The sequence below is a fragment of the Penicillium angulare genome (genome assembly GCF_028827245.1).
Source record: "Penicillium angulare strain IBT 27051 chromosome Unknown utg000005l_segment0_segment0, whole genome shotgun sequence".
NCBI lineage: Eukaryota > Fungi > Ascomycota > Eurotiomycetes > Eurotiales > Aspergillaceae > Penicillium > Penicillium angulare.
The window spans coordinates 112877-127032 of NW_026623164.1; the positions used below are offsets into that span (position 1 = coordinate 112877).

Sequence of the window (14156 nt, forward strand, 5' to 3'; positions counted from 1 at the left end):
TAACTCCAGAGGTTAATGCAAAAGGGGTCATCAAGGAGAAAAAAGTCTAAGACAACATCACAACATCACAACATCACAATATCCTTATCACTTGCAGGAGTGGATGTTGTTTCCAACTTGCGCTTCTTGCGGAAGTTGCCAGCAGCTTGAACGTTATCTTCGGCCGGAATAACCCGTATGGCATGAAACAAGTAACCCTCTGCCCCGCCACGCCCTGTCATCATAGGGTGAGTTCGACCAGGAAGGACCTGCCAAGGTCGCACACGAATATGATGCAGAGATGGGCTCAGGATTAAAGAGGGGTTGAGGGTGAATTCTTCGTATAAGGAGGATAAGTCGGCCTCGCCGTCCACGGGTGCACGAGACTCCAAATCTCGCTTGCGGTTAATGAAGGCGGTTCTACGCGCAACCGAGTAGAGATCCATTAGTTCGACAAGTGGCTCGATATTAGGGGAGTAGATGGACACTTGGGATGAGCCGGCAAGTAGTGGGACAACGTGCTTCAAGACGCTAGATGGCTCGAACAAGGTGCCTACGATCAGGCCGTTGAACCCACCTGCGCGGGCCTCATCGGCCACAGCCTTGTTCCTCGACCATCGGTTGCGCTTGAAGTAATATCCCTGTCGCTTGTTGCTTTTCATCTCGGCCAATTCCGCATCAGGAATAATGGGCGGTTCTGCTGAAATGATGGGGTCGCGAGAGGGGTCGACCAATTGCAGCCAAGAAATGGATTTGAGATGTGTGTGAAGAGGATGGGTTTCATCGGGACTGCTTGTGTCATAGCCGAAATATTTCAGAAGTGACAGATTCGGTTGCGATTGTGCAGAAATGACTGTGATCGTGTTTTCGAACGCAGTCATTCCTTGAATGTGCTGACGGCGGCTTGGCTTAGTAGTGCTCTGTGGTCCTTGATTACCATCACCAGATGAGGGCAAAGCCTCACCCGTTGGGCTTTGATCTTCCTCGTCCTCGTCATGGGGGTATAAGATTCCCATTCGCTCAGCCATGGCGGCAACAATGAGGCCGCCAGTATCATCGACCACAATATATCTACCATTGGGTTTGACATCGAGGAGGGCTTCGACATCGGATGTTCCAGCAGAGTGCACATTGCCCAAGCAACCAAGAAGACCAATATGCTCATCGCGTAGCTCCATAGTCCTCCCAGCATCCTTCTCCGCCAGCATGTAATTGGCGAGGACGCTGACGTCAAGAGGAAGGATTGTAAATCGTTTGATATACTTCTTGCGCTTCCGAAGTGTATATTTAGCCAGCGAGAACGCAGTCTTCTGGTCGATAGTCGAGTGCGACTCCATGATCTTTGCGACAATGTCTCTGCCCGCAGCACCACTCTCCTTCTTGAGCTCTTCAATCTCCTCCATGGTTAGGCGTTGGGCGGAGTTGTCGTCGTTGATTCCCTTATTCGTGCGCATTTCCTCGCTAGGTTCCCCATCGTCACCCTCGCCATCGGCCTCCGCTTCTTCAATGAGCGTTTCCGCATGCAATTCAGTGGCTGAAACGATTCGTAGCCCATATCCATCGGGTTCCGGAGTGTCAAGGATCTCGAAAGTCAGGTAGAACGGGCGACCGAGGATCTGATTTGCGGCAAAGCTACCATATTTGCCTAGTTGGACTATACTGGTTCGTGTTAATAGTGTTTTATGGAATGACTGGGGGTTTTATTTTCCCCTTCTCTCTTTGAACGTACGTGTTTGGTACTGGCCGGATAAGTTTGAGCTGGTCTGACGGCAGCTGAACCATGCAATATTGCAATGGTCGAATGTAGGAATGCATAATGAGATACGAAGCTCACAGACCTCGACTCTATGATTGCTTCGAATGAAAAAAGATTCCGGGCAACTTTTTTGGCCGATAGTGCACGGGCCAATCAAATATCGTAGCGGGGAGCTGCTGGATCAATTAATCTCCGGTATAGTCATGACTAATCGTCTTATTCTGCCGTAGCATCTCCAGATGTACCAGACCGCCTTTAGCCCTGCATCATAAGTTGGTGCCTTGAATATAAGGCAGGATATGTAAATTTATGCAAACACTGCAAACACCCCAGGTGTGGAACCGTTAGGCGGAGCAATTGATATCATCGCCCCCAGAGCTTAGACTGTTCCACACCACCGGGCGCAATCCAGCCAAGGCAGCTTCGTTTATTTCCTTGGGATCACCTTCGTTTCTTTTTGGTTGCATACAAAGCCTTGCATGCTGTGATTCCTTTTACTCCAAGCTATCTCATATCTGGGGAAGCTTTGCGACCCAGGCGCAGTATGTGTTTCTTATATATCAACCTCTAATCCCGGACGCCTAGTTATGCCCGTTCCTATCAGATTCCCGAGAAAGCCCCATGGCCACAAGACTAAATATACATTATCTATATTCGGGTTTAGGTCATCTTCATGGTGCTTCGCAAACAGCCCCCACCACGCCTAGAAAATCTTCACAAAGGGCATGCTCGGCCTAACTTTCGTTCTCCAACCTCACCGTCCGCGACATCCCCGCAGTCTAGACGCCTTAATCAACCACCTTCTCAAGATTCAATTTATTCGCCTGATCTGAATACCTCCCCAGCATTTGATCTAATGCCGTTGGAAGAGGCTCAAAGATCCCCGATGGGCTCACCGACAAACCAACCCCCAAGCTCCTGGTCAGAGGACAGGGAAAGTCGATCAAGCAATACTCGCCCTAATTCAGAAACATACATTGGAAGCACAGTACATACAGTACTACCAGGAACAGTTGTGTATGGTCTACCGAGGGTCGTAGAACATGATCCTCATCCAGCGCCTACGAGGCACCAAGAAGCTCGGTACGAGGATCAATATACAAGGAATGAGGAAGTCCCTGTCCAATTACAGTCAAACAATCCGTTCTTGCAGCCGAGAAAGCCAGTGCCCACAAATGAATCGGTAGACCCGCATGGGTGGAATGATCGCCATTCACACGCCACAACCAGTAGTGAGCCATTAAGCCAGTGTATGGACATACGTAATACTTCTTTTCCAATGGCACAGAAGGCTAACTTGGATGCTTTTAGTTGACGGTTATATCCCCATGACAGCCAGGTTATCATTACTAGACCCAGCGGGGCAAGAATCCCCATGGGCAGATGACATTGCTCACTCAGACATGGATCGCACGGGCCAAACTGATGCGCCTCGTGGCCCGTCACCATGGGGATCGCAGCATTCAATTCAGATTTCAGCGTCCGAAGACCTGTATTTACAAGGAATTCAATCCAAACCATACGCTCCAGCGGTGGCTGTCCAGCCTTCCGAGTCGGCCAATGACCCCTACGGCTTACATCCATCTTACTCACACGGCAGATTGGGCTCAGATGCAGGGGTCCATACTCCTTCAGCCTTCTCTTCTGCGACATCAGCAACATCACATGAATTGATTGATCTAGATCCGTCTGATAATATCGGCATGGAGAATAGATCTGAACAAGCAGCTGCGCCCGGCCATGCCTTCCCTAGGCTCAGTGGGGATTTAGAGAATTCACCCGCTGAACCACACTCACAGATGGAACCTCCAGCACTCCCTCAAGAATCCCAGAATACTCCGTACGATCAAACACCATATCAATCGAGGGCCCCGTTAAGTCCGGCTGAGCAAGCGAAACAACAGGAACAGCGATCTGAAACATATTCCATTCGACATATTAATTGGAAGGATCGATCAGGAAATATGATACAATCCCCCATTCTAGTTCAGAATAAAAATGGGCCTTGCCCCTTACTTGCACTCATCAATGCTATGGTGTTGCGAGCAGACCAAACGGCACAACCGCCGATTGTCAAGGCCCTGCAGACTCGTGAACAAATCTCGTTGGGGCTGCTAATTGAGGCTTTATTCGAAGAACTCATTACACGTCTGGGTCCTGATGATCCGTTTCCTGACATCGAGGCACTCTCTCAATTTCTGACAATACTACATACTGGCATGAACGTCAATCCTCGACTGACCTTGGTGGGCGACCTCACTCGTTCAATTAAAACGGAATTGGATGCAGCTAATACTTTGAATAGGATACTGTCGACTCGCTTGGCTCATTCTTACAAACCCCCGACCTTCAATTATATAGTACGTTTGGCATTCCTCTGATTCATGGTTGGCTTGCGCCGTGGCCGAGCCCAGCCCATGATGCCATGACGCGGGTCGCCCAGTTCCATGAAGATATTCAACTTCTGCATTTCCGAAAACAAGAATTCGAAGACCAAATCATGCGAGACCATTCGCTATCACCTGAAGAAGAGCAGAAGATGGCAGACATACACATCATTCAATACTTTGTTGACGTCGAAAACAAGACGCAATTGAGCCCTTTTGGATTGACACAGCTGAGCACCAAGCTGGCCCCAGGATCGGTTTCCATATTCTTCCGGAATGACCACTTTTCTACGCTCTACAAACATCCTCAGTCCCATCAGCTTTACTCGTTAGTTACCGACGATGGTTATGCAAACCATGCTGAAGTCGTCTGGGAATCCCTTGTCGATGTGACTGGGTTTAACTCTGAATTCTTCGCTGGAGATTTCCGTGCTGTTAGTCATGGACAACCTTCAGGGTCTGAAGGACCTGCTGGCCCTCGTACTTCCAGTATCCCACCAAATAATAGTGGTAATGACAGTTTGGCTCCAGCCAACCAGACCTCAGGCAGACTATCTCCACAAGAACAAGCTGATGCAGATTATGCCTACGCGCTAGCACTCCAGTTTCAAGAAGAGGAACAGCGTGAAAGGGACTCCGGTCAACAAGGATCTGATACCCAACCTCCCCCACCTGCTCGTTCTCCCAACTCATCTAATCCCCGCATGAACAACCCGTCACCTCGAACATCAAGCAATGGACATACTGTTGGCATTCGACCACCTCGAGAACCACACCATGACCCCGATCCCGATGACCCTAACGCACCTCCGCCTCCTTATGAACAAGCAGCGGGTCGCCAGCAATATAACCAACGCCCATCTCGGTTTACCGAGTTTCCAAGCGAGTACTCTACATACCCAGGAAACCGATATCACCGCAATGGCCGCTATCCCAACCAAGGAAGCCGACCCGAAAATCGATATCCCCCCAATCAAAGAGACAGAGACAGGGATTGTATTTTGATGTGAGGCTGTTGTTTGGAATTGTCCATAGCTGGCCGCTACGCATTTAGGAATTCTACGATTTATGACACTTATAATGCCAGCTATATACTTCAATGAACGGCGGACGATCCCCCGCTTTTTTTTGAGGCAATGAATCTTTTCGATATTTGACGCCGCGATTAACTTGCTTACCTCTTATTTTCTCTTCTCGGTTGTATCTCATGTACCTATTCAACTAAATTATTTCAACGTCGAATATCCAAGATGCTCAGTCTCACTAGATTATCTACGTCTCAGTCCTGCCATCGTTGGTTATACGCGAGATTGATTTTCAGCGGGATATCTATTTTTCATGCCAAAGTCATTTTCCAACGTGCCTTGAATAGTATACAACTAATTGAAACAAACAGATACACGCGGACGCCGTGTATTCGGACGATGAGGATTCGTCCCACGACAAGAGTGAGAGTGAGAAGAGGAGGATGAGGATGTTGGAGCTCTCAATGCTGTGATGTGTCTCTGAGCTTCGTGTCCAATAGTGCCCTATTGGTTACTGAAACTGTGCGAGGCCGGCTATATCCTTCCTAATATAATTCAAATTCGGAAAGTGACCCAAGAGTCGGAGGATACCTTGAATACCGTGACTGCAGTGGCACTGACCGCCGCTGTTAAATAGGGTATGCAAGATGTGCGTGAGCGGGGCAACTAAAGAGTTTTGAACATCGCAATAGGATCGTCTTTACCAACTACGGCAGACCTTCCTAGTGCTCTGCTTGTAAAAGTTGTCAGCATTCCTTGAGTGTCCTGGTTATATCGTAACCAGTTAACTTTGATCGTGTTGCTCAAGGTCAATGCTGAGCTCATACCAAGTGCCTGCAGTGGTAGGATGATACTACCGAGGAGTTTCTGCTTTGACCATCTTCATGTATTAACGAATTATAATGTCTTCTATAATTTCCATGTGAAGTATCTCTATTAAAGTGAATGGATCTTTTCTTCTGAATTCAACTAGACCCTTGCGAAGTGTCCCCCCATGAGAACTATCGTGGAGCAGTCACCTACGTCCTTTCAGCCTCATGTAGTGTATAGGTCATCATAGTACATAAAAAAAGCCCTGAAAAGTAAATCCGTAGTCATTAAGTATCATTATTCTAATCACATTCAAAGCAGTGACAATTTCTGCGCTAATACAAAGTCTTCCGTTCCCGTATCGGAAGCTGGGGATCATATTTATCCCACACAATCTTATTCCTCTCATTGAGATGGGCACCCTCATCCGTAATACTGATAATAGAATCCGTCTCCAGCACTTCATGTCGACTAAATCCAAACTTGTCACGCGGAATCCACAAAGTAGGGGATGGAGATGAAATGCAAGGCTCAAAGTATGCAGTTCGCATTTCCTCCGGCGTGTAAAAGACCTGCTCAACATTCTTGCGCACCTTGCGTCGAAGAGCTGCATAATCCTTGTACACGTTAGGGTGAAACCAGCGCCAAAATGCGATGCTACGTGAGCGACGGTTCTCGTTGATTTCGTTTCGGATGTCCTCTTTTTCTTGTAGGTACTCTTCTTCTGCGTCTAATGATCGCGGGAGGAAGCTGTTGAGTGGGTTCAAAGCTTCTTTGAGGGAGATGTGTGCTAGGATGTTTGCGATGAGAAACATGACCATTATTACCACTGGTCCGACGGCTCCTTTGATGGCACATAGACCGATCATGCAGACTTCGGCGATATATAGGCCTGTTAAGAGATGACCAAGTGCTCGTGGGTAGACTAGGCCTTTGGTGTCGACTTCGATGTCATATACGAAGAAAAAATTGTAGCGGTAGGCTTGGTACACCATGTACAAGCCGATGAAGGAGAATCCGAGAATCAGTGGTGCGATGCAGGAGTATGATAAAGCTGGTTGAAGTGTTGGTAAATGAAAAATAATAATTGGAACACGCAAGGAGGAAAGTAATCACATACCAATGACACCCATGTTAGTGAAAACAGGAAACACACTGCCCCAGTTAAGACTAGCAAGCTCGGCCCATTTGTTATACAGTCGACGAGGGGAACGAGCGAAGAATTTAGTTATGAACTTAAAGATGAGCGCGCTGGCAATTTGCACGAGAGCCATAGAACTCATGCTCAATCCTTGAAGTAAGAAGTATGAGATATAGAAGTTTGTTGCCTTTGGGAGATTCTGCGCCAACAGATCCTTAACGGATAACGGATCTTTGATGATTTGAGAAGTTGCTGCAGATGCTGCAGATGTCAAAGTTGTCACTAGGAAAACCTGGACGACCTGGAAAACGAATACTGCACTTTGTGTGAATAGCTCAACCCGAGCTAGGGATGGTACTCCAGATTTTCTAGCACAGACTATGAAAAGAGAGGTTAGTTAGAAGCTTCTTTGACGATGAAAACATGGAAAGAAAACACATACTTCGGCAAATGATCGGAACCAACGACATCAAAAGCGCAAGAGCCGCTGCTGGTAATAGACCTTCGATAGCCCCCTTGACAAATTCGGGTAAACTGAGAATAAACTTCAAGAATGGGATAAGGTTGCTAAGATAAGTAATGTTGGAAATAGTCCCAACAATCGCAGCAGGGAATGACCAGAAAATAACCATGGCGCCAATGAAAGCTTGGACAGCAAATCTGCGAGAAACGCGCTGCTTCCAGCTGAGATTCAACGCAGACCAGACAACCTCCTTAGGAGATATTCCAATAAAACGCGGCGTCATGTGGAATGGCTGGTGGTGGGATACAGTCTGGAAAGCAATTTGGGCATCGGCTTGAGTATTGAACTCGATGAATATGGCAGATAATTGTTTCGCATCTCCTTCTTGGTGTTTCCGTTGGAGTCTTTCCACTTCTTCCGTGACTCGGGCTAACTCTTCGCGATAATGGTGAATAGAGTCGACTTTCTTGCCAAACAAGTACTTCAACCTGTGGGTTGGTCGCTGCACCTTGTGAGACCATGCAGGATTACTAGACTCGCAGTCCAAACAAGTATCCGATGAAAATTCTCCTGTCTTCACAGCCTGAATGCGAACTTTATTCGCCCGTCGAATGAGCTTCGTTTCGTTTGTCTCTAGCTTGAAAGCTAGCTTGTCGCGCTCATCAACCAGTTTAGTCAATTCGTCGCACTCGGATGTGATCCAGATCCGTTGAATTGCATTACCAAATACCTGTCGAAGTTTCTTTTCATTTCGGTAATCTGGTGGGCACGACATAAAGAGGACAGTTCGTGACGACATTCGAGACGCATACGCTGGTGAGTTCAGATAGACTTGACGTAGGTTTGTGTAGTACAAGCTCTCCCGTACCACAACGTAGAAGACGAAGGCTAATTTTTTTTTTGATAAGTAAATACCAGAAGCATTAGAGCGCCAAGGACTTACCGAAATAGACACATGCACAGAGAACATTGGCATAGTATCTGTTAGGGTTTGCGACATTACTGAAACTCAGAACATCAAGCTGAGTATTACCATTTCCACCAGTAGCATGGAGTGGAAACAGTATAGGCCATGTAATCACGCAGCCGGTGAAGCATATAGCGCATAGGACGCGTAAAAACCGTAAGAATAGGTATCCATCGAGGGACGAGTGGTGCAAAACGTGATTATCTTCAATTTTCAAAAATTCGCCAACCCAGTTGACCCAGCCTGAAGGTAATTCCGGACTCCTCTGATGTTCGTGCAAATCTGGTAAATGGGACCTTGGCGCGTACCATCGTCTTTGAGTTCGGCGAAAAATCAGGAACAGACCGACCCAGAACAGTGCATAAACCAGTGCAGGCAAAAAAGTCATCAATAGCGCAGAGGATGATGAGCTTCCTCCACCGGTGAGGCCGCCCGCAATATCGCCTGAGGTAGACGAGGCATCGCCGCGAGAAGAACCAACATTAGGATCACTACTTGGGTCCTAAATTGCATTATTTCAGTAAGCGCTATTTCACTCATTAAATACTAAAGGAACAGAAAAGGAACCTTACCGTAACGCCTGACATATTGAGGCGGGGTGGTTAGACTGTAGTAGATGCTGGTTCTTGAACTCCCTCCTTCAGCTAACATTTGAATCCAAATAAGGGACCGGCGATTATTTCATTCTAAATGGAAAACTGAAAAACTAGTCTGAAAGCTCAGGACCCATAATATCTCCGCCAGAAACTAAAAATCCAAAGCAGGACGGCCCGCTCCTGACATTTTGAAGAAACCCGTGTGCGGGTCCGGGCCTTGTGTAAGATTTTTTTGGACCTGTCAGGTAATTCGAAATTGATATAGAGGAACATACTTCAGCTGAAGGCTCTGATAGGTGGGTCGCATTGCACCAAACCATTGGAACGCGATAGTCTGTCGATCTGCTGGTTTTGTGCGCCACACCTCAGCTGTGCATACGCAATGTGGTGCATTATTCGGAGACCCAAGCATTGCCTATGGCACGAGAGAGAACTACTATCTACCGATCTCGCATGCCACAATGGTTGATCTTTTTTGTCATGATCAACCGGAGGAAAGGGGAAAAAGAAACAAGAAAGGGAAAAGATGGGAGGGAAAAAAAGCAAATCGGGTGGATCCTGTGTCTCGTAGCAATCAAACTATCGATATAAGTGGGGACGTGCGTGATCGTGGGGGGGAAATGAGTTTCTCCTGAACGCATGAATCGTAGTTCGTGCCCTCCAAGAACCAATGACCATGAACTGACGCATCTCGGCCGGAGCTAGGACTGTCCAAGCACTGTCAGTCTATGGCAGAGAGAGCGATAGACGCTGATCTGGCGTTGATCAGCGCCAGATCAGCGCCCGAATGCCATTATTCCTCACTAACCAACCCCCTTCGTGCAACAAGCGATTGTCTTGTCTTCCAATAAGGCTGAAAAGGGTGTAGGAGAAGCTTTCTTGACAGCGTCATCGGTGGATTTCCACCACATGCCCTCGTTCTGGGCTGTCAGTTTCTTTTTCCTCTCTGAATCCAAATGCAAGGGGTTGAATTGTGGGCTAGCTCGGTTTGTTTAATGGCTTGAGAGGGCTGGAAATTTGGGTAACAGTGCATACCGCGTATCAACCTGCGAGTTCGCAGGTTGAATCTACACCTTGGCTGCAGCGCCAATGCTGTGTACTTCCTTGCGTGTTCTCTGCTTCCTTGGTTTTGTGCTCTATCCACCAATGCGTCTATAGATACTTGATGTCACTGCGGTGTGACGAAGATGATCTGAGAGCCTCGGGGGCAGGTTTTGGCGACCGGGATACGTGCAGAATTCTGCATAAGCTGCATGAACTTGCAGTCTAATCCATGCACCTAATTCCCGTTCAAGAAAGCGTCTCTGCACCTCCAAGAAGTCTAAATTATGGATTTCACAGGCAAATGGAAGCTTCTCTCCAATTCTGATCCACTTTTGACATGACATGGGATCTACTTCGCCGGATCTGCACTTAGATGGACCAAAGGTATGTATGTCTCTGAACAGGAGACATGAAACTTGTAGGATAAGAGCAGGGAAGTTGGAAAATTCGAATACACACACTACCCATACACGTAAACACATTTTCTGTCCTTTTAAACCACACCCCTACGCTGCATGCCCGTCGGTAGTTTTACCTATAATTTTGATTTTGGCTAAGCCTACAGCACGGAGATGAGACCGTAGACAACACTTAGTTTGGCTTAGTATTACCAAGATGAAGTAGGATACAAAATGTCAGTAAAGTATCATTGAATATTTCCTCACGCATACGTACAAGTATACTACCCAGGCTCCTATACGCCTAACTTTCAAAGACCTTACGTACGAAGCGAACAATTTTCTGGGTTCTACTAAATATCCAAGTGCCAGTGGAACTCGAACTTCAATTTTAATGAACACAACAGCCAGTACTATATATTTGCAAGTTCATTACATTTAGCCTGTTCGGATTGAATTTTATTTCTCATGATGCACTCAAAAACGCCGCTATCTCACGATCCATCCACTCAATATCCTCTTGGTTTGCTCCTCCCCCACCCATATGACCCCAGATAGATGGTATAATGGCAATTTCTCCATTCTTCAAATATTCAACTTCCTTCTTGCTTGCCTTCCACGTGAAGTATTGATCGGTAAGACAAGGCATGAGCAGAATTCTCGGAGCCAAGCCGCCTAGCACGTCTTCCAGAGACATCTTACCGTCCCCGACGACACTCAGATCTGATCGCTGCCACATCCCCAGCATAATCAAAAGATCATCAGGATGCCAGTCATCATAACTTTTTGCCCCGGCATCGGCCCAGTCATCGAGTGTTTTGAAGCCCCACTTTTCAAATAAGCGCTCTTCAAACCATTCAGCACTTGCTAGCCATGCTGAGTATGCTCTTCCAAAAGCATGCAATCCTCTGGTGGGCGCGATATTCTGAGCGCGAAGCTCCTTATCATTGTAATCAACAGAGTTTAACAGGGCAGCCTTGGGTCCTTCTAAACATTGGTAATTGTGAAGACTTGTTCTGGCTGATGAGCATATGATGACTGCATTTCTAACCACCGCGGGGTACATAGCAGTCCAGTGATATGTGCATTGACCTCCCATAGAAAAGCCAACAACAACATCGAGGGATGGAATTCGCAAATGCTCTGTGACTAGCGTATGCTGCGCCCGAACACAGTCTCTGTAGTCGAGGGTGTCGGGGAAACCCGGGGTATTGGAGGGACTTGCAGATTCGCCATTCCCCAGTAATGCGACTACGATCACTCGATAGGTCTGCAATACTCCAGTGGTGAAATTGAAGGTTTCATTGATTCTCCCGCGAAAGCATGTTGGGACCAGTGCAGTCTTTTGTGCGGTCGGGTTGAACTCGCGAAATGCGATGCGGATGCTGGGGAGAGTAGCACCGTTTTGGAAGCTGAAGTCTTTCAAGTCGAAGTATTGAATTCCGGCGGTATCGGATGATGCTGCCATGGTGGAATACTGGAGGCACAGGTTATATTAGCATGGAATTACGATTAGTTGGAGGGCGAGAGGCTAGCAAGGCTTTGGGACCTTATCACTAGCGCAGTCTTACACATCGTGACAGGTTATATAATATTATTATTATCTCCAGGCTAAATCCGATATTCCCAGAGATTTGGAAATTATCAACTTGAAGTTCAACGGACAGTACTAGTATCATGATACTGAATGGATCATGTACTTGCTTGGAAGCAACTTTATACCACAGTATAGTACTAGTCGTTAGAGATTATGGTACTTCAAGAGTGGCCAATTTGAACACCGGTTTTCATTTTATATCCATCCATAATTTCAATCCAAACTATTACTAGTAATTTATTAGTAATTTATCTTAAGTAGACCTGTGATGTTTCCAGCTGTGTCTACTAGTAGTACTGCTAACATCAGGATATACTATCCATGGATATTCAACTTCAAATTATTCAAATATGCTCTAGAGCTAACAGTTGAAAGATTAGAGCCCTGGAAACATTGTAATTGATAAACGAAAAGTGAAAATCTCTTGAAATATCAAGATAGGTGAATTTGAACGCGCATAAGTAGAAAGACTGACATCTTGGACGAGGTGGAACTATGCAGAGTACATGTGCCAGTGTGGGTGACAAATCCTCCCCGCAACAAGCTCAGTTCACGCCGCCCGAAGATAAACAGAACAACACCTCTCTTCAAGTTCTCCCCCAACCCCACAAATGGAGGAGGACTCGGGCTCGGGCTCGAAAGGGCCGGGGTTTGAACCCTCATTTGAGCCCAAGCAACCATTCCCTCCGTTACTAGATGAGCTGGTCTCGCCCACAGATACCCAAGAAGCCTTCCCAGAAGATGAAAGCGTCACCTCTCCAGGATACGATCAAGTGGAGGTAGAGGATGACGCCGATTTCCAGTCTCATTATTCGTTGGACCCATCATTATCCGACACAGAATCCGAAGACTCCTCAGACGAAATTGGCCGACATCACCCTTTTCGACAGTCGTCAAGCTCCCTCCACGGTCCCAATGCCTTCGCGCCCCCCTTTTACAATCGACCACCCACGCCACTACCACCTTCGCCCTCGTTAACCTCCCTTCTTCGACCGCCTTTTTCTACCACAACTTCGCGTCCGACGACACCAGACAGCTCCGATGTGGAGACACCTAATGACACGGAGGCTGCCGTAGCCAAATCGGCCCGTCGAGCAACCACTGTCCCTCGCGCCAGCCCGAAAGTGCCGACCTATGAATATTATGGATTTGTTCTCTACTTAGCCTCGTCGCTGGCTTTCTGTACGCAATTACCTTAGCCATTGACGCTTCCAGCGTATTTCAAGACACTGGCTAACCTCTACGCATTTCCAATAGTGATCTATGTTCTTTGGTCATACCTCCCATCGCCGTTCCTCCACCAGCTCGGAATATACTACTACCCCAATCGATGGTGGTCTCTCGCAATCCCCTCATGGCTAGTGATGTCCATCGTATACATCTACATCGCTCTCGCCTCATACAATACAGGCTATCTTACATTGCCCATGAACAGCATTGAGAACATTGTCGACGAAGTTGCGAACGTCTCTGTGATTGACGGCAAAGCGCGACGAAGACCTGGAGGTGCAACGAAGATGAAACCTGGTGCAACCTCCTATCAGATCATGGGGCCTCAAAATCGCAAGGTCAATTGGCCAGAGATATGGAGTGAGGGGACGGACGCGGTTATGGATATTCCGGTTGGTGGAGTTTGTGAAGTTTTATACGGACAAGAACGGGATGAGGACGGGTCATTTGTGAGCGACACATAGCCCTCAATTGATCTATACAACGTGTAATTCCGCGAAGCAGAGGTTCAACAGCTCAAGGTTCGGCCTTGATCAAGTGTTCACTGCTCAGAAGATGTACTATATGATTTTTTGATGTACTTTTACTAATACTTTATGAGATATGACTATACAACCCTTTTTGAGGTGCAGGATATCTATTTTATGAGAGCCTCCAAGTCTGTTTAAGCGTGTAGATATAGTTAATCTTCCCCACAAAATAAGCAGACACCTGGTTAATAAGGCCACAAACACAGCTATGTTAGTTACATAGATCACTCATA

At 47.0% G+C, this 14156-nt stretch overlaps 5 protein-coding genes across 5 annotated transcripts; 2 read left to right on the forward strand and 3 right to left on the reverse strand.

The window, feature by feature from the left end:
* Window positions 1–65: 65 nt before the first annotated feature.
* trm6 (tRNA 1-methyladenosine methyltransferase subunit GCD10) lies at window positions 66–1794 on the reverse strand (the record flags this gene model as incomplete). The annotated part of the gene is made up of 2 exons (XM_056923649.1): window positions 66–1638; window positions 1709–1794. The coding sequence occupies 2 exons, from the start codon at window positions 1792–1794 to the stop codon at window positions 66–68; spliced, it is 1659 nt and encodes a 552-aa protein (XP_056776375.1).
* A 614-nt stretch (window positions 1795–2408) lies between these two features.
* Window positions 2409–5132, forward strand: N7478_007436 (MINDY family deubiquitinase; the record flags this gene model as incomplete). The annotated part of the gene is made up of 3 exons (XM_056923650.1): window positions 2409–2985; window positions 3047–3981; window positions 4041–5132. The coding sequence occupies 3 exons, from the start codon at window positions 2409–2411 to the stop codon at window positions 5130–5132; spliced, it is 2604 nt and encodes an 867-aa protein (XP_056776376.1).
* Window positions 5133–6292: 1160 nt separating this feature from the next.
* Window positions 6293–9115, reverse strand: N7478_007437 (uncharacterized protein; the record flags this gene model as incomplete). Its single annotated transcript, XM_056923651.1, has 5 exons — window positions 6293–7011; window positions 7078–7476; window positions 7541–8374; window positions 8505–9030; window positions 9101–9115. The coding sequence occupies 5 exons, from the start codon at window positions 9113–9115 to the stop codon at window positions 6293–6295; spliced, it is 2493 nt and encodes an 830-aa protein (XP_056776377.1).
* A 1917-nt stretch (window positions 9116–11032) lies between these two features.
* On the reverse strand, window positions 11033–12034 carry N7478_007438 (uncharacterized protein; the record flags this gene model as incomplete). The annotated part of the gene is made up of 1 exon (XM_056923652.1): window positions 11033–12034. The coding sequence occupies one exon, from the start codon at window positions 12032–12034 to the stop codon at window positions 11033–11035; it is 1002 nt and encodes a 333-aa protein (XP_056776378.1).
* Window positions 12035–12774: 740 nt separating this feature from the next.
* N7478_007439 (uncharacterized protein) lies at window positions 12775–13857 on the forward strand (the record flags this gene model as incomplete). The annotated part of the gene is made up of 2 exons (XM_056923653.1): window positions 12775–13345; window positions 13421–13857. The coding sequence occupies 2 exons, from the start codon at window positions 12775–12777 to the stop codon at window positions 13855–13857; spliced, it is 1008 nt and encodes a 335-aa protein (XP_056776379.1).
* Between the last annotated feature and the right edge of the window lie 299 nt (window positions 13858–14156).